Genomic DNA, 19,520 nt, shown 5'->3' with positions numbered 1-19,520 from the left:
ACTGAAATATTTCTTTAGACTATTCTCATTCTTTCGTTTAGCAAAAAGATAAAATGGCTCCCAAATGGAGCTTGCCGCATAATGGAGAAAAGACATTGTTTTCCAGAATGCAGAGGCTTGCAGGCATCATCCACTTACTGCATGCCATGAAGTCCTGTGTGGGAACAAACAAGGTTCTGAATCAGAGAATAACTGTCACAGGAGTGAAATCCTTAGGTCAGACACATGCAATCAGCTCCTTGTTACACATAATGTTCGTAAGGATGAAGATTGGGAAACCACTGTTCCATTTGCTTAAGTGATGTAGATACATAGGTATATTAGCCTGATACTCCTAAGTCTACAACTCGTTCCTCGTGGCACTTTCAAACTGGATTTTTAAAAGAACTTTAAAAAATTAATATCTGGAGCATATAAAAGTAAAGTTACTAGTCTGATTTTTCTTTGATGTGTGATAAGCATTTTGTACATTGTCATACTAACTATATACCCTTCCTCTCTTAGCATGTGTTAAGAGCCAGGAGATAGCTCAGGGGTAGAGTGCTTGCCTCACATGTTTAATCATTTCCCTCAATTCAGGCGCATCTAAGTCACAGTAATAAAAGGAACCAAAGGTTTTATTTTTTTATTTTTTTTTATTTTATTTTATTTTTTTTTAAAGAGAGAGTGAGAGAGGAGAGAGAGAGAGAGAATTTTTAATATTTATTTTTTTTTTAGTTTTTGGCGGACACAACATCTTTGTTGGTATGTGGTGCTGAGGATCAAACCCGGGCCGCACGCATGCCAGGCGAGCGCGCTACCGCTTGAGCCACATCCCCAGCCCCGGAACCAAAGGTTTTAAATGAACTTACAATTTCAGCAATAGTTGAAACCGTTTTAGTAGGATAATATATGTCATAGGGAAAAGGTCAGTCCTTTTGGACCAACTGCACCATTGCAGCAGCCCCTACCCTCTTTCTAGACTGAAGGCAAAGGGTCACTCTAGAGAAGAGCCCCACCCTTGGCATGGTGGGTGAAAACCTGCTCCCTACCCTTGTCTCACTTGCCTTTTGGGGATAAGCCACTGCACTTGAATTCCCAAGTTCAGGCATGAAATCAGGACAAGTGATAGGTCCTGGAGCAATGGAGAGAGTTATGTACACAGTCCCAAGGGAATGTTCCTACTCAAGTCCAAGCAACCAAGGTCTCTAAGTATTAATGGATCTTTTGAATTTTTGAGAGAACAAGCAAGATAGCTTAGTTTTTATGTGAATGATTTCTGACTTTTTATTGTGAATGGCTTATTCAGCTTTGAAAATACAGTAACTCAGGGTCAAGTTATATGCAGAATAGGGTCCACAGCATATAATCAGTCATTTCCAGAGGAGAGAGTCTGTTGACCCTCAACACCATAGGAAAGAGGAGCAGCAAGACTCCACAAAGAAACTACAGCAGGTATCCTGGAGGGCAGGCAGGGAGACACTAGCTGGATGGTCACCTGCCTCCTCTCCCCTTTTGACTCTGCCCTCAGGAGGGTTGCTGACGTCAGAGCTGCAACTCCAGGCCCCACTGGGCCTTCTCTTCCACCTGATTCCATCTCTGTGATTCATTTTCATTCCTTCTCCAAGGAAAAGACATGTTCCTCCCCCAAGGAACTCTCTTATCTGAATCTCCCCTAGCCCGGGACTTACCAGGGGTCCTCCTCCCTGGGCCTGGCCTCCTGGAGCACCTGAACACAAGCCACTTATCTTCAGAAGCGTCCCAATCAAACATCTAGTTGGGATCTCCTTAAATTACTCAAATAGTTTCTCTGTGGCACCAGCCTTAGGGATTTCTGGGTCAAGGGAAAGTATCTTCAGTCATGAAAAACTCTTCAGACAAACTCTAGAAAAGGAGCTGATGTTGGCATAAAATAATCACTTTTAAACATAAGAACCACAATGAATAATTCAGCTAAGTTAAAGCAGAAGAGGGCCAGCAAACATTGATTGCTGTCTTCTATGTGTTGAGAGGTGCTAACCAAATCTTTGACAACTTTAAGAGTGCCTCCACATCTCTCTGTGTGGAGATTGCTTTCTAGAAAGGAGGTCATGGACTTAGCATGTCTCCTATGATGGGCACAAGGAGGCCTGCTGGAGGCACTGTTCACTCGCCTACAGATAGCATAGAAATACCTTTCTTCTTGATGATAAGGTGCCCGCCTGGATTTTTTTCAGATACTGGCTGATGGAGTAACTGGACATTTTGGTTAGTAATAGACTTTACTTGGTAAAATGTTTTTAATATCTATGATTATAATATTATCAAATGGCTCTTTAGAGATATCAGGAAAAATTTTGTTGGCTTATCTACTCAATGGATAAATCAGTGGAATAAAATTGGCCCAGAAATTAACTTTCACATTTATGGTTAATTGATTTTCTACTAAGGGGCCTAGACAACTCAAGGGAAGGAAGAGTAATCTTTTCAGTGCATGAGTAACTGGATGCCCACATGTGACTCCCCCTTATGTCAGGCATTAAGATGGAATCAAAGAGGATCACAGGTCTAAACATCTGAGCTAAATGATTGACCTCTTAGGGAAAACACAGGAGCAGATTTTCATGATCTTGGGTTGGGCAATGATTTATTAAGTACAAGACCAAAAGCATAGTGGTAAAAGAGAAAATTGGTAACCTCAGTTATTCCACATCTAAAACTTTTATGCTTCAAAGAACATCAACCAGAAAGTGAAAGGACAGCCCACAGGAAGGGAAAGAGCATTTGTAAATGTTGTATCTGATTAGGGACCTGCTGTGGCCTGAACACTTGTACCCCCCCACACACCCAGTTCATATGCTGAAGTCTAATCTCCAGTGCAAGAGTACTAAGAGGTCAGATTTTTGGAGGTGATGAAGCCCTCCCACATGGGTTAAGACCCTTATAAAAGAGGCCTGACAGAGCTGCTTCCCCTGTAGCCATGTGAGGCTCCAATTATGAGGAATGGGCCCTCACCTATAGATGACGAATCTGCTTTTGCCTGATCTTGGACTTTCCAGCCTCTAGAACTGTAAGCAAGAAATTTCTGTGTTTATGAATTACCCAGTGTAAATGATTTTGTTATAGTAGTCCAAATGGACTAAGACAGAACTCATCCAGAATATATAGAGAACAACTCAACATTAAAGAAACAAATGACACAATTAAGAAATTGGCAAAGGATTTAAATTTAAATAAGACATTTCTCTGAAGAAGATATAACTGGCCAGTAAGCTTATGAAAAGATGCTCAGCATCACTGGTTTTAGGTGAAATGCAGATTAAAAAACAATGAGCGAGGCCAGATATGGTGGTGCACACCTTTAATCCCCGCAGCTCAGAAGGCTGAGGCAGGAGGACCACAAGTTCAAAGCCAGCCTCAGTGATTTAGTGAGGCCCTATCCAATTTGATGAGACCTTGTCCCAAAATAAAAAAGGCTGGGGGTGTGGCTCAGTGGTTAATCCCCAGTACCCCAAAACAAAACCAAACAAAAATCGCATTCACACCATTTAGGATGTTATAATTGACAGTAAGCAGTGTTGGTAAGGATGTTGGGAAAGGGAATCCCTGTGCATTGCTCAGGAGCATGTAAAATGATCAGCAGCTTTGGCAGTTTGTCTTTGGAGGAGAGGCACTTCCTCTAGGATTGAGCAAGAAGTCCATATATGACCCAGTGATTCTACTCCCAGGGGTTTCCCAACAGAAGTGAAAATGTATGTTTACATGTAGACTTGCACGTGAATGTTCTCAGTAGTATTATTCATAAGAGCCAAAGTGGGAGCAACTCAGATGTCTGCTAGCTGTTAAATTTAGTGGGCGGAATATAAAGAAATGTAGTTCTGATACTTGCTACGACATAGAAGACCCTAGAAAACATTGTACTTGATGAATGCAGCCGTTCACACACAGAACAAAGACTCATATACTGTGTGATCCATTCATATGAAATGTCCAGGAGAAACAAATCCGTAGAGACAAAGTGGATTAGTGGCTGCCTATGACTGAAGTAGGGCGGAGACCATGAGTGCTGATGGATGTGTTAAAGTATTCTAAAATTAGATTATGTGATGGTTGCACAACTGTAAATTACTCCAGATGCTATTGACCTGTGCACTTTATGTGAACTTTGTTAAATTATATTTTTATCTTTTTTAGAAAGGCATGTTTGATAGGAAATGTAAATGCTGGCCAAGCCGCCTTCTCCAGAGCTTACTCAGCATTCTGTGTCCTAGTCACAATATCTGGAATTAAGAAGTGAAACATGATTTTTCCCTCCTACCCTGTAAAAAAAAATCATGGAGATGGAAAAACATTAAAGACCCAGAATGTTCTACAAGTTGGAAAGCTACAGAGTAAGATAGGGAAGAACAGTTCGTGTTTCTAGATAGGGTGGGTGGGAAGAGTGAGCTCACTTCTCTTTCACTCGGTATTTTTAGGAGATCCCACCCCGCTTCCATTGAGGGTTGAGACCATGTCTTATTTAGCATGGTGTCCAGCTCTCTTACAGGGCGAAATAAGTACAATAAAACTATAAACTTTTTTTACGGTACTCTTCCCATTGCAGTAAAAGCAAATAGTTTTGTAATGTAATGAGTGACTGGAACCCTCACTGTACCAGTCGTTTCTCAAGCATCAGGGGATAGCGAGACTCAGCCTAGGGTGTACTGCTTCAGTTAATACTGAGAAAGCTGTGCTTTCAAAATGAGGCTTATTTTTTTTATTATACATGTGTAAAGTGTACAAAAAGATGTTTCGATGTATGTGTGAGATGATGACTACATGTCTGTGGTGAGATGATTACAGTGGTCAAGCAAGTGAACATTTCCAGCTTCTTACTTAATTATCTGTGTGGAGAGGATAAGAGTTGTGGCATCTGAGCAGCTTCCAGTGTACAACATGACATTGACAACTGGTCCTCAGGCTACACTAGCTCTCTAGACCTGCCATCCTATATCACTGCCCGTTTGTCCTTTTACTAGCATACCCCTACCCCCCACTACACTTGGTAGCCATTGTTCTACCATGTTCCTGTGTCCTCAGCTTTTAGGTCCCTCATGTCAGTGAGGTCATGCGGTGGTTCTCTGTTTGTCTGGCTTGTTTCTCTTGGCACACTGCCCTCCAGGGTTGCCCGTGCTGTCAGATGGCAGGTCTCTTTGAGGGTTAAAAAGTGTTCTGTCTTGTTCAGATGCCAGTTTCTTATCGGCTCATCTGGTGACATGCTAGATCGTTTCCAGAGTGTGCTTGTGCAGATACGGACACAGGAAACTGTGTGAACATCCCAGCGGGACACTGCCACCAACCTCTAGTTTGTGTTTTCAGAGTTGAGAGTGGCAGGGTCACAAGAAAATGTGCTCAGCGGCCATGGCTTGGCTGTTCAGACCCTTTCTGTGTAGTTGCCTTTTTTTAGAGGATGCTGTCCAGGAGGATTTTATAAAGGGTTCTTATGTAAACATGATTGTGTTCTGTAAATTTATCCTTTGAATGTCGTATCTGCTGCAAGTATTTTCTCTTAGCTTTTGACTTATATTTTATTTCGTGTATTGTGACTTTGTCATTTAAGTTGTAATTTTATAAAAAAATATTTCTTGTAGTTGTAGATCGATATAGTACCTTTATCTTATATACTTTTCTTATGTTGTGTTGAGGATCAAATCCAGGGCCTCAACAAATGCTAGGCAAGCGCTCTACCACTGAGCTACAACCCCAGCCCCAGATTGACATTTTTATATAATAAAAGTTGTTAACCTTTATAGCTTCTGCCTTTTTCTTGCTCTAGGTGACATTTCTTACCCTAGTGATGAACAAGTTTTTCTATAAATTCCAATTCTTTTAAAAATGTTTGTTGCATTTAGGTATTTAGACCCTAGCCCAGAGTTTCTCAGCTTCAGCATGAGTAGCATTTTGGACTAGGTGCCTCAGTGGTGAGGACTGTCCTTTGTATAGTAGGATGTTTACCAGTGTCCCAGCCTTTTACCCAAAAGATGCCAGTAGCACCTGCACCCCAGATGTGACCTCCAGAAATATCTCCAGACAGTACTGAGCATCCCTGAGGAGCAGAACTTCCTCCAGTTGGGGAGCACTGCCTTTGGGCCAAACCATTCCTCTTTAGAGCTGAGAAACTGAGGCCGAGGGAGGTGGAAGAGTAACCTTATCTGAGCAGGTCAGTCAGAAACCTCAATTCCAAATATGGGTGGCAGAGCCTCCCCTTTTGTTCTCATGATTTCTTCTTTTTCCTGCCCCAGCCCCGGTGTACAAGGTCCCAACTGTGTCGGACTGTGGGTTCAGTGCTGGGCCACTGCAGTGAGAACAGCAGTGTAGACAGTATGGACAGACCAAGGCTTCAGATCTGATTAGTGCGTGGAACAGACGGAGGCAGAGTACCGGGACCTTGCAGGTGCAGAGGCAGGGGAGGCAGCAGTGCTCACAGAATGCTCACACATGACCTGGGAGGTGGCTCACTCACCAACAGAACTGAGGGTGGACACAACAGGGCACTGTCAGGTGGTCTAGATTCTGCTCACGGTTCTGTTCTGCCAGTGTATATCTGAGGTCCCCAAGAGCATCCTTATACTTGGAATTTTCTAGAATGACTGACAGGAGTTAGCATATAGTGGTCACTCAGCTAAGACCTAGTACAGTAATGCAGTAAGGATACATGGTGGGATGTTAAGGGACGAGACAGGTGGTGGAGTCTGGAAGAGTTCATGTGAAGCTTCCTTGTGCTCTCTCCCTGCCTGGAAGGGTCTCACAGAGCCAACTGCCCCAGCAGTGCCATGCAGCAGCATTCGGGTGACATATCTCCCTGGGAAGCCTGTTAGAGAGCCCAGTAACCCAGGGGTTTTGCTGTGGCCTGATTACGTACCCTCTGCCTAGCATGTACCAAACTTCTAAACTCCCAGAAGGAAAGCAGATGTTCAGTGTAAACCACATTTTATAGAAAGGCTGGCACCATGTGCCACCTTACCAGTTAAGAATTGGCAGTAGCCCTCCCAGAATCCAGATCCCAGAGGCCTTGTGGGTAGGCCTTTTTGGGGCAGCCCTCTCAGGCTGCTAAGTCAGAACTCTTTTGGGCACCAGATCTCCTAGACCAGGGCTTTGACCCGAAATCTGGTGAAGCTGAGATGCAGGCAGAGTCATGATAGGAGCCTTGCAAAGGCTGGAAGCTGACGCTTGGGGCTGAGAGTGACTTCCCTTCTGTGACCAACTCTGTCTTCTCTTTCTCCCTCCCCAGTGCGGTGCCGCCTTCCAGGAGGATGATGTCATTGTGCTCAATGGCACCAAGGAGGATGTGGAAATGCTGAAGAAAAGGATGGAGGAGAGAAGACTGCGAGCGAAGATGGAGAAGGTAGTGAAACAGGCTTGGCTTCCTTCCTCCCTTTCTGAGAGTCTCGGGGTAGAAGTCAGTCCTTCAAGGGTCTGCCCTGCCTTCTTCTCCATGCCAGAGTCCATTGCAAACTTCTGGCTGCCTTTCCACAGCTGCTAGGGGTGTGTGGTTAGAGAGGGGATTCTTACAGCCATGGAGGGCTTGGGCTCTAGAAGCTGTCCAGTCGTGGCCCAACCACAGTGCTTCTGTTTGTCCATGCTCAGCTTCAATCATCAGTGAAGTAGGGGTGGTGACAAAAACTGCACCTGACATGGGGTTGTCAGGAAGATTAGAAGGGTCAGCGATCATGTCTATAAATGCTTACAAGAGAGCGTAGCCCTCATGAGCCCTTGGAGAAGGGCAGTGACTGCAGTTGCTATCACAGTCAATTGATTTAAAAATCTTATAACTTGAAAAACAAAGGAATAAAGATTTGTTCCCAGGATGTAGGCTCCCTATTTACCTCTCTTATTGTTCTTTTGCTGAGAAAAAACTTTTTAGTTTGAGTAAGTCCCATTTGTTGATTCTAGTTATTAACTCTTGTGCTATGGGTGTCCCATTGAGGAATTTGGAGCCCGACCCCACAGTATGTAGATCGTAGCCAACTTTTTCTTCTATCAGACGCCATGTCTCTGATTTGATATCAAGCTCCTTGATCCATTTTGAGTTAACTTTTGTGCATGGCGAGAGAAAGGGATTCAGTTTCATTTTGTTGCATATGGATTTCCAGTTTTCCCAGCACCATTTGTTGAAGATGCTATCCTTCCTCCATTGCATGCTTTTAGCCCCTTTATCAAATATAAGATAGTTGTAGTTTTGTGGATTGGTTTCTGTGTCCTCTATTCTGTACCATTGGTCCACCCGCCTGTTTTGGTACCAGTACCATGCTGTTTTTGTTACTATTGCTCTGTAGTATAGTTTGAAGTCTGGTATCGCTATACCTCCTGATTCACACTTTCTGCTTAGCATTGTCCAGAGTATACAAAGAACTCAAAAAATTAGACAATAAGATAACAAATAACCCAATCAACAAATGGGCCAAGGACCTGAACAGACACTTCTCAGAGGAGGACATACAATCAATCAACAAGTACATGAAAAAATGCTCACCATCTTTAGCAGTCAGAGAAATGCAAATCAAAACCACCCTAAGATACCATCTCACTCCAGTAAGATTGGCAGCCATTAGGAAGTCAAACAACAACAAGTGCTGGTGAGGATGTGGGGAAAAGGGTACACTTGTACACTGCTGGTGGGACTGCAAATTGGTGCGGCCAATTTGGAAAGCAGTATGGAGATTTCTTGGAAAGCTGGGAATGGAACCACCATTTGACCCAGCTATTCCCCTTCTCGGTCTATTCCCTAAAGACCTAAAAAGAGCATACTACAGGGACACTGCTACATCGATGTTCATAGCAGCACAATTCACGATAGCAAGACTGTGGAACCAACCTAGATGCCTTTCAATAGATGAATGGATAAAAAAAATGTGGCATTTATACACAATGGAGTATTACTCTGCATTAAAAAATGACAAAATCATTAGAATTTGCAGGGAAATGGATGGCATTAGAGCAGATTATGCTAAGTGAAGCTAGCCAATCCCTAAAAAACAAATGCCAAATGTCTTTTTTGATATAAGGAGAGCAACTAAAAACAGAGTAGGGACAAAGAGCATGAGAAGAAGATTAACATTAAACAGGGATGAGAGGTGAGGGAAAGGGAGAGAGAAGGGAAATTGCATGGAAATGGAAGGAGACCCTTAGGGTTATACAAAATTACATACAAGAGGAAGTGAGGGGAAAGGGGAAAAAAATACAAGGGGGAAAAATGAATTACAGTAGAGGGGGTAGAGAGAGAAGAGGGGAGGGGAGGGGAGGGGAAGGGGGATAGTAGAGGATAGGAAAGGCAGCAGAATACAACAGACACTAGTATGGCAATATGTAAATCAATGGATGTGTAACCAATGTGATTCTGCAATCTGTATACGGGGTAAAAATGGGAGTTCATAACCCCAAGGGAAAAAAAAAAATTCAGTCAGGAATGGCCCACGTGATGAAACCAAGCCGTTTCCCTGATGAGCTATAGCAGTTTTGTCAAATGGGGTAGAGGGTTACTGAACTCTGCAATTTATTATCACCAAAGAACCAAGAGCTGCTCATGCCTTAGGAAAGCAAAACCAATAAGTAAAATCATGCAATAAACCAAGGTATTCTTTTTTTTTAAAAAAAAAAAAAGAAAAACAAAGGAAGAATGAAACGTCATCGTCAACCCAGAAAATCTGAAGGTCCCCTGCCTCCCAGATTTCAATGGGAATAGGAGTTCCCTGCAGGCCAAGTTTCAACAGGCTTGGGGGACCCTGGAAGCCTGTTATGTCTCCCCCACCCAGGCCACTGGATGTAGTCCTCCAGGACCAAGGAGTAGCAAGGAGCTAAGTAGTCTTCCTGAAGCTTGAGCCATCTCCCACACCTTCCTGAGCCCTCCCTAGGGGAATTGTGGTGAGTGGGGCTTCTACTCTCCATAGAGAGCCCATGGACACAGCACTGGTGATGACAGTCCTGGTGGATGTGCAGTGGTGGGGCCTTGCTTCATAGTCTCAGGTTCGGAACCACATTCCAGAAGCAGTAGGAGTATTTCTTAATGATAGACCATAATGAGCAAGCTCAGCAGTTTGTCAGTCAAGAGATCATCCAGCGTGTGTGCCCTCGACTGAGTCCAGCTGTACACTTTATGATTTGTTATCTACAGATGTCAGTTGTGTATTGCAGGGCTTTTGTGAGTGGTAAGTTTTTTTTGTTCTTTATGGAAAAGTTAGGCTCAGGATAAACATAGGAGCAAACTTTATGTGATGAGAACTAAGGCAGAAGATGCTGGAAGTATTAGAAAATCAGTGTCCGTATCCTGAAGACATATGGGGACAAGAACCAACTTTAAGTGCACCTGCGTTGATCAGTAGGTGAGAGTAATGGGATTAGGAAAGAATTTTCAGAGACTCATTTTTTGCTTTTTGTGTTTGTTTGGTTTCAGAAGACAAAACAGGAGCCTCTCATCCTGGAATGACATAATTCAGGGTTATTAAGCTCAAAAAAGCTGGTAAAGTTGGGCACATTATTATTCTTAACATGGACCTGGAATTTATAAAGATCCAGATCCACTGGCACTTCCTTCTTTGATCATTTTATCACTCTTAGGGACCAGCTCAGTGATTCTATAGGACAAAGAATTGTGCTCAAACTTTATAATCAGATACTAATAGAATAGTCTGGAGCTGTTTTATAATATTAATATAGCACTCCAGAGAAATACTGAGAGAGTGCTTTGTCATTTAAGTGCTGCATTAAGGTTAAAAATCAAGTGTGTGTGTGTGTGTGTGTGTGTGTGTGAGAGAGAGAGAGAATTCTAAGTTAGTGGTCTAAATTACTCTGATTTATTATCATAAGAGCAAAAAGAAAGAAAAGTCTGAGGCATGTTCAACAAAGAACACTTATCAAAAGGGATATGCCTGTTCTTCATTGCTGCCTTTGATCAGTTTTTTTTTTAAGGGAAATTTTTATTTTAAAGGAAGCTACTAGAGATTTTCATATAGTCTTTGGTTGTTTTACTTGAGTTTCTGTCACAGGCTTCCTGCCAAGTTGCTCAAAGCCCGGTGGAATTGACATGCCCCTCTCTGCAAAATACTCACTGGAGCTCCTGTGAATCCTTAGATACTGCTACCAGGATACAAAATATTTCCCAAATAAACTTGCACCTGGAAACAGGACACAATATTTTTTCTATACCTCCTTATTGCTTTTCAGATAACTCAGCTGTACAGTTTACAGTTGTCTCTGGTGTTTTGAAGGACTGTCAGCCTTCACAGATAGGCATACATGCATTGCATGTGTGAAGTGAGCAGGGGTTTGTGTTCTGTTCAATCTTCTAAGTCATATTACATGCATGTTACAGGTTCAGGGCCTTTGAGAAGTCTTTCTTCAGTGTTTGCTAGACAGAGAGGCCTTCTGAAATAAATAGGCTGGGTGTGTCTTTAGCGCCACCTTTTGGATACTTGGGAAAATAACATTTTAAAGTAAATTGGACATAGTTGTGTTTATCATTTCTGCAGTTGCATCACTGTGAACACAGCTGTGTAATTTTAGAGTGATTTGTTCATTTCTTTTTGTTGTTAATGACCAAAGTAACTATAGTGAGTAACAAACTTCTAGTGCCTAAAACTAACAACAGTAATCCAGAGTTTAGGATAATTTGCTAAAATGTTTAGCATAAGCCTCTAGGTCTTAAAGCCAGATGAAAAAATACCATAGCAGCTTGACAACTTTGGAAATGAGGGAATGTGAGGAATTTAGCACCCGCTTTGCTGGCTAGATCTCACAGAGCTGCCTATAGTTTGTGTTACTAGCTTAACTGCTCTTTTGTATACAGTAGTCACTGTTAACATTGCCTCTTATAACTGAAATCCGTCATCTTCATTTAAAATTTTTGAGAATGTAATTTTTGGAATGTAAATATGAAATTGAACAAGGGCTGTGCAGGTAGACGTGTCTGTGAAGCTCCAGTGCACCACTGCAGATGCCTGTGGAGACCTGAGGGTTAGAGTTTATGGTTGGTCTCGGGAGTGAGGACCTGCCTTATACTGTGCACCAGCCCGTGACGGTGAGCCCCACACCACTGCGGCAGTGCACTGAACCTGGGAAGGTCCTCCAGAAACTTCTTTCTTCTTACAGAAAACAAAGAAGCCCAAGGCGGCAGAGTCTGTTTCCAAACCAGAAGTCAGTGAAGGTAAGATGCTAGAAGAGGGGATATTTTAGCAAAATAAAACTGCAGGGCCATGTCCCAAATAAGTTTGTGCTTTGGTTTGCTTTGGTCTTACTTCCTCTGTTTTTTAAATTTTACAGAATGCCCAGGGCCATCAAGGGCGAAGACAGGCAAGCCTGAGGAACTGGGTCCTGATACTAGAGAGAAGAAAGCCGTCTCAGCACCCAGAAGTACAGGTGAGTCCTGCTGAGATGAGCCTGAGCTCATGGAGAGCTAGGGACTCCAAGGGCATGTTCACTTTATTGGACTGGGCACAGGAGAAAACTGAAGCGTTTCCCAAGTTGTGTCTGTCAGTAGTTCATTGAACTTCTGAGGGGAACTGTGAATTGTCAGCATACCTCTGACCGGGAGCCCTGTCGAGATTAAAGGGCCCGGAAAAGGAAATTGTGCTTTCCTGCTCAGTGAGCACATGGTGCTGCCCAGAACTAGACTCAGACCTACCATGGAGACTGTCATGTGGAAAAGCATGGGCACTGACGGGAGGTGTCTGCTCTCTATAGTGGGAATCTTTATGGGATCCACACAGCACTCAACGAGTCTTTTCTCTCCACCTGCTTGTTGGCCGGAGTCAGCTTCTCTTGGAGCTCCTGTCTTCAACTCCAGAGAATAGCATTTATTTTACTAGAAGGAAAGCACAGACTGATTAGATAGAAGAAGGCCTAATTTAACTGTGTTGTGTAAGTGCACAAAGGTCAACATTTCCCATTCTGGCTTTGATGTGGGGTAGTAGCCTGGCCTGGGACAGACCACTCCAGTTTCCATCCAGTACTTTTGTGTCCTCCCCGCCATGCAGCATTCACCTTCTGAAGACCAGTCTATCCTTGCCATTCATGGGCGGGAGCAGAGCATGAGGCACAACAGATCCTGGTGTTACCAGGATCTTATGTGCTGGGAGCTGTGGTTTTTAGGAGGTGGCAGCGGGGATGTGTTTCCATGTAGAGTGCTTGCCCCAACACTTGAGGCCCTGGGTTTGATCCCCATCACCACAAAACATAAAGGGTATATATTTCAGCATTCCTCCCAGAAAGCAGCAGGAAAGTGTCCAGGGAGAAGCAGCTGACTTGTGCCCTTGTAGGAATGCCATGTCGGAGTGACCTGTAGTCCCAGTATGAAAGGTTTTGGCTTTTCGTTTTTCCAGCAACTAATGGGAAAGCCGGGAAGCCTCCCTGTGGGGCCATGAAGAGATCCATCGCCGACAGTGAAGAATCCGAAACCTACAAGTCCCTTTTCACAACTCACAGCTCTGCCAAACGCTCCAAGGAGGAGTCGGCACACTGGGTCACCCACACGTCCTACTGCTTCTGAAGCCCAGCTCAGGCTTCTTTCCCAGCCTAGGCTCCTCTGTGTGGTCCTGGGGACTGTGTTGTCTCTAGTGTACTGGGTTTAGATGGTGTCATAAAGTTGTCCTCACCAACCTTCAAGACTGTGGTCGCTCTTGCTGTGAGGGTCCTAGGGAGGGACGGGGGCTTGCAGAGTGTCTGGCAGCCTCTCCCCAGCCCGCATTCACACCTGCCTCTGCCTGCAGTGGGTGTGGCCCTTTCCACTTCCAGGCTTTGTAAGCTTGCAATAATGGAAGGCTCTTGTGCTTGGCTACTTATTTTGACTAAAATTTTATTGTTTTGCTGCTGACAGTCAATTAAGTAAGCAAGTGAAACAGCCTTAGGTGAATTCAAACACAGTCTGGCAGCAGGAGCCTTTGAAGGAAACCATTCCTCACTCCAGCCCTGGAAGAAGCCGGGGCCCTGCTATCTGGCATTAGGAGAGTCTTCTCTCATCATTTTGGACCTAGCAAAGATTAGTTGAGTTCCGAAAGCTTTGGTGCAGAATAAAGCACGCCTGCCTTTGCTCTCCCTGGTCTGTGCTTTCTTGCTGCTCTCCCTTCCCCTAGTGTTTTTGTGAGGCATTGGGGTCCCAGGAATTCCACTGTCCTTGCCCTCAGCAGAAGGTGAGAAGGTGTATCCCACCCTTCTGTGCTGTGTCGATATCTCACATCAGCATATCTCCACTCCCACGAGGATGTCAGTGCAGTGTCCGAGTTCCTGAGCTCAGTGCCATCTGTGGGTCCTCGACACCAGGAAGGCCCCAAGGTTCTCTTTGTTCTACTGTATCTGCAGCGCTGGGAATGGGGCCCAGAGCCTCCGCCCCGAGCTGTGCCCTTATCTGCCCCACAGTGATGGGAGGACTTGGCCCCAAGGAGCATATTTACACTGTTACCAGAGAAGCATTTTAATCAGGATTACATCATTTTCCAGCAACTAAAGGGAAAGGGAATTTTTATTGTGAACTTTTCTGGAATAAACATGAATTGGCCATTTTATTTCCTCGATTAGTATTATATACACCCCAGTTAAACTATCTTTCAGGGTTTTGTTTTAATTATTCTCATAAAAATTAGTTACTTTTAGCCGAGTGTGTTGGTGCACACCTGCAATCCCAGCGGCTCTGGAGGCTGAGACAGGATCGCAAGTTCATAGCCAGTCTCAGTAACAGTGAAGTGCTAAGCACCTCAATGAGATCCTGTCTCTAAATAAAATATAAAATAGGGCTGGGGATGCGGCTTAGTGGTCAAGTGCCCCTGAATTCAATCCCTGATACCAAAAGAAAAACAAAATTATATTTGGTTAAATTATTTTTTGTCACAATTTATTCTTCTCTATTTTAACTTATAAAGAAAACTTGATTGTCCTTTTAGTCAAATTCTACTCATTAACAGCTTTTGGCATCATGAGGTATTTTTTATTTTGATGGCCTTTTTAATTTTCCTAAGTTTGCTTTAACCTATCCGTTGTATTTGGCATTGTGTCCAGCTTTTGACTATGTCCAGTTTTTCCCAGTCCCAGTGACCTAGTCCCAGTGTCCTCTACTCAAACCTTGAGCATCTCAAAGCTTCCAGCCTGTGGCCTTCTAGCCAGTGTGGGAGCTACGTGGCCTGCCTTCCCCACTTGCCCAGGAGGTGTCCGTAGGTGTGTGTGTGGAGGGACTTTGGGGATTCCTTTCCAGCCTTGGGTGTTTAACAAAGGCGTCACTACCCCGAGGCCTGAGAGTGTGTGCCTGTGTAGAGCAAGGGCAGCTCCCTTTGCACCTCTTGTGAGGGGAGTGGGGGGTGGGCAGGCTGTCTGCATTCTGTGCCACTTCCATAGTGTCCAGTGTGACACCAGCTTGTACCAAGGCAGGTGAGCAAGGCAGTAACTAAGGTGATGTCCAGTAGCTGGTGTTGATCTTGGGCTCACCTGAACAGCGGAGCACTGGGTGGATATTTCAGCTCCTGGAAGGGGACACAGTGACCATCACCCACTCTGTGGGTACCACACCTGGACAGCAGTGCTCAGTGCACATGGTTCCTCCTGACCAGGTCACTCATCACGCTGCCTCTGATGAGTCCTTGCCACAGGAACAATCAGCAGAGGCTGGAAGCTTTCCCAGACAAGGACTCGTCAGGTTTTGACTTCTGGACCATAGAGGCTGCTCCTCCACCCGCTGGGGCCCAAGCCACCTTGCCAGTGCAGTGGCGAGGGGCTGGGGGCGAAGGGTTCTTCAGGGCAGCCTTTACTTCCCAGATGTAAAGTCGAATCTCACTCAGCCTCACAAACCTGTCATCACCTCTTGACCCGGAGGGACCTTCCCAGAGCTTCGTGCTTTTTCTTGGTCCTGTGCTATGGAAAAGCACCAAGCTTGTAAACACATTGTAGAAAAAAAGGGTTTGGGGGATTCCTATCATCAAATTCCCATGAAGATTTGCAAGTAATGAAAATCAGGAACAGAGCAGCTCTGTTGTGAGGGGTCGTTGGTATAAATGAAATCCACTGGCCCCAAAGGCAGCCTCACTTGACCACTACCAAGGCCTCAGTGTTGCTGGCATGCTTGGCACGGTTCAGGCCCTGTGCAGACACAGCACCCCCAGAGTACTCAGCAGCTGTACTCAGCAGCTGCAGCTGCTCCCAACAGGAGCCTTAGCACACTGACGGGGGTCAGTGGGGTAGGATGGTGTCATGCCAAGGCTGAGTCTTCAGACAAGTCACAGCACACTCCATGGCCCAAGGCTAGGAGCATTGTGGCCAGCTTCTTCTCAGATGGACATTCACAAGCCGCAGCGGTCAGATTGGACATTGCCTGCAGCATGAGGCCTATTTTCCTGCAGCCCTGGGACCTGCACCTCTCTACCTCTTGCATACACAGTCTCTGCAGGAGACCCCACCACTCCAGCTGACAGCGGTGCACGTGGAGAATCGGTGCAGCATGTGACACTGCTGTTTTCCCCTTGGGTTTTACAGGTGAGGCTTTGGGACCTCTGTGTTCTCCCCAGTGTGCAACGCAGTCAGCAGCACAGGAGGGTGCCCAGTGGACCCCCAATGACTTGGTGTTCAGTAGGAAGTCACTGTTTGGGAGTCAGCCTGTGAACTAGTTCCTTCCTTAGCATGATTGTGACATAGGTGACCAGGGGAACAAGTATAAGCCTTGTGCCCCCCTGACCAGCCTTCTTGTTCATTCATTTTTTAAAACTTGTGGTTTCAAACACTGGTCAGGGAGGTTTGGTTTATTCCAGGCTGTGTCCTTACGCTGGGGCCTTCACACAGGCCAAATGTCAGCCCCTCCCCATGTACCCAGCCAGCTCCTCAGCAGCATCTCTTGAGCTCTACCCACATCTTCGAGAAAGTCTTCCTGAATAATTGCATTAAGTTCCCCCTTCTGTTCTCTTAACAGTTCTCTGTTCTTGTCAAAATTTTACCAAGTCATACTCTGAATTCCCCCTGGGCAGGTCAGTCAGTCGTATGAAGCAACAGGGACTGGTGAGGACTGAGGAGAGAACACCAGCAGGGTCAGTTCCTGCCCTGCCAGAGCAGAGAGTGGGCCCATGAGAACAAGGCCCTGTGAGGCCAGAGCATCCATATTCAAAGGAAGCCTGAAACTTGGGGTTTTTAAGTGAAGCTGCTTCTACCACTTAAATGCTGGCCAATCTTTATTTCTGGAACAGTGGCCACAGATGAAATGCATCGGTGGCCCCTTGTGCGGCCTGTGGACAAACATCTTTCCCGCTGGACTCCAAGCTCCATGGGAACACAGTGTCTCTGTTCACCACAGTGTCAGAATCAAATAAAGCAGGATGATGATGGCCCCTCCCATTGAACACCAGAGTCAGAAAGAATGTCCTGGCAAGGAGGTGACTTCCCATCATGCCCTCTCACTGGAAATCCTCCCCTCCCCCCAGTTTCTTGAGGTCCTTCTCCAGCTACCACTGTGAGCCTCCTTGTCCCCAGCCTCAAGGCATCACAATGGCCAAGGCTGCCCTGGCTCAGGCCCTCTGTGACATCACCAGCGGCCAGCACTAGGTCCCCAGTCTCCCAGTTGCCAGGGCAGACAGACCCACCATGAGCAGCTTCCTCCACCACCTCTGCTCACCATGCGGACGCTGAGATGGTTCCTGTTCTTGCCTCTGTGCCTCTCCTGCGGCTACGCCTTTATGTTCTCTTCTCTGAGAGACAAAGCCAAAGAACCCCAGGGGAAGGTGCCTTGCGGAGGGCACTTCCGAATTAGACAGAATCTACCAGAGCACACCCAAGGCTGGCTTGGGAGCAAATGGCTCTGGCTTATTTTTGTTGTTTTGCTGTATGTAATACTGAAGTTTCGAGGAGATAGTGAGAAGAATAAGGTAAGAACAGCTCCACGGATTCCGTCTCAGAAACGGCGACAGAATCAGGCCTTGTGGTCCGTAGGGTCAGAACGGCTGAGCTCTCTAGAACTTGAATGGGGAGGAACTGCCTCGGATCCTGGGAAATTTGGCAGATTTGCTTCCTGACATTCTTAGTGAAGACAGTGGTCCCCAGAGCCACAGAGATTGGGACAGAACAGTTGATAACCTGTTTAATGGCTCATGATTTTTCCTGTGAATTTTTTCAAATTAAGGATAGATTGAGGAAATTACAGTATTTTTCAGGTAAAAAAATTATTCACGAAGCCAGACCTAACTTTCTCCTGATTTTTACAATTTTGCCATGTTCAATTTATTACAAATTCTGGAACTTGGTGGAAATGTTATTATCCCAAGTAAATTAAATAGAAGCCTGTTCTAAAGTTATAAAGATGTCAAGTAAGCTCTGGTCCCCAACAGCTCTCCAGTTGAAGGAGAGTGGCAGAGAAATATGGCGTATTCTCTCCTGGACACTCCCAGCACTTCATGATACTCTATCCAGACTGTCTAAAGCTGGAGTCAGGAGAGATGGGCCAGGAGGTAAAGCATTTCAGTTTGGGGGGTCTTATAGTCTCTGTGTAACTACTCAATTTAGTCATGAATAATATGCAAAAGAATGAGCACAGCTGTGTTTCAATAAAACTTTATAAAAACAGGTTGTGGGCCAGAGGTGGCCAATTTGCCATAGCCTAGACTAGAGCAGTACAAGGGACCTGTTCTCTTAGATGAGCCCAACTGTCAAAGCCGAGAAAATCAATGGAATTATTCACCCCAGATATCTTTCTTGACAGGAGCAGACTTCTACTGGCCTCCGAGGCTGCCAGTTTCGCTCTCCACTAAAGAAACATCAAAATACTTCCCCCAGCAAAGACTATGCATTCCATACCTTAACCCAACTTGAGATGGACCTTGTGAAGTTTGTGTCCAAGGTGCGGAATCTCAAAGTCACCATGGCAACTGGTGGTAACATCAAGCTGCAAAGCTCAGAGATGCCTACAGATCCACACAATAATATCACAATATATGAGATATGGGGAGAAGAAGAGTCTGAATGAATGGATTTGTGTGTCAAAATAGAGGGAAAATAATCAAGTGTTGACAGACAGTATCCAAACCGATTAAACTATTCTGGAGAAAGAATTCCTGCATGTGAGAACTTTATTTTCCTCTTTTTTTTTTTTTTTTTTGGTATGAGAATTGAATTTGGGGGCACTCGGCCACTGAGCCATATCTCCAGCCCTATTTTGTATTTTATTTAGAGATAGGGTCTCACTGATTTGCATAGTGCCTCACTTTTTACTGAGGCTGGCTTTGAACTCTCCATCCTCCTGCCTCAGCCTCCTGAGCAGCTGGGATTACAGGCGTGTGCCACTGTGCCCAGCTCTTTTTCTTTTTTTTTTTTAACTAAAAGAAAAAATGAGGTGAGGCCCATGTAGCCATGGCAGCAGTTGTTTTGGCTTTTCCACTTCCTCTGGACCGAGGGTGGTAGGAGGGCTGAGAGCTTTCTAGGAAGCGCTCACAGTGGGATGACAAAGCCTCAGGAATCTGGAGGAAGATGCTAACATCATTGTCGTAAAAATTCTTGTCTCTGTACTGTTAGAGCAACATAGAGAACCGATCCTTAATGATTTATAACATTGCAAAGGACAACTCTGTGGGTTT

General features: G+C 45.0%; 2 protein-coding genes across 2 annotated transcripts in view; both read left to right on the top strand.

Annotated features, from left to right (window-relative positions):
* The window catches only part of Rtf2 (replication termination factor 2), a 46,095-nt gene extending 31,606 nt beyond the window's left edge, over window positions 1-14,489 (top strand). Inside the window, exons 6-9 of the mRNA XM_026406777.2 lie at window positions 7,229-7,342; window positions 12,082-12,136; window positions 12,253-12,348; window positions 13,311-14,489. Coding sequence (XP_026262562.1) covers window positions 7,229-7,342; window positions 12,082-12,136; window positions 12,253-12,348; window positions 13,311-13,477 — 432 coding nt within the window. The 3' untranslated portion in view covers window positions 13,478-14,489. The remainder of the gene's footprint in view (window positions 1-7,228; window positions 7,343-12,081; window positions 12,137-12,252; window positions 12,349-13,310) is intronic.
* Window positions 14,490-17,514: 3,025 nt separating this feature from the next.
* Fam209a (family with sequence similarity 209 member A) lies at window positions 17,515-18,986 on the top strand. Its single transcript, XM_026406784.2, has 2 exons — window positions 17,515-17,819; window positions 18,650-18,986. Exons 1-2 carry the CDS (start codon window positions 17,571-17,573, stop codon window positions 18,911-18,913), a joined length of 513 nt encoding a protein of 170 aa, XP_026262569.1. The 5' UTR covers window positions 17,515-17,570; the 3' UTR covers window positions 18,914-18,986.
* Window positions 18,987-19,520: the final 534 nt, after the last annotated feature.

The sequence above is a fragment of the Urocitellus parryii genome, chromosome 6 (assembly GCF_045843805.1).
Source record: "Urocitellus parryii isolate mUroPar1 chromosome 6, mUroPar1.hap1, whole genome shotgun sequence".
In the NCBI taxonomy this organism is placed as follows: domain Eukaryota; kingdom Metazoa; phylum Chordata; class Mammalia; order Rodentia; family Sciuridae; genus Urocitellus; species Urocitellus parryii.
The sequence above is the reverse complement of the archived record's forward strand: the minus strand, read 5'-3'. Positions and strand labels throughout refer to the sequence as shown.

Excerpts from the sequence above, each read along its gene's own strand:
- Fam209a (XM_026406784.2), top strand. The coding sequence starts at position 17,571 with ATGCGGACGCTGAGATGGTTCCTGTTCTTGCCTCTGTGCCTCTCCTGC. Across the intron at positions 17,820-18,649 it reads GAGATAGTGAGAAGAATAAG|GAGCAGACTTCTACTGGCCT; the intron begins GTAAGAACAGCT and ends CTTTCTTGACAG.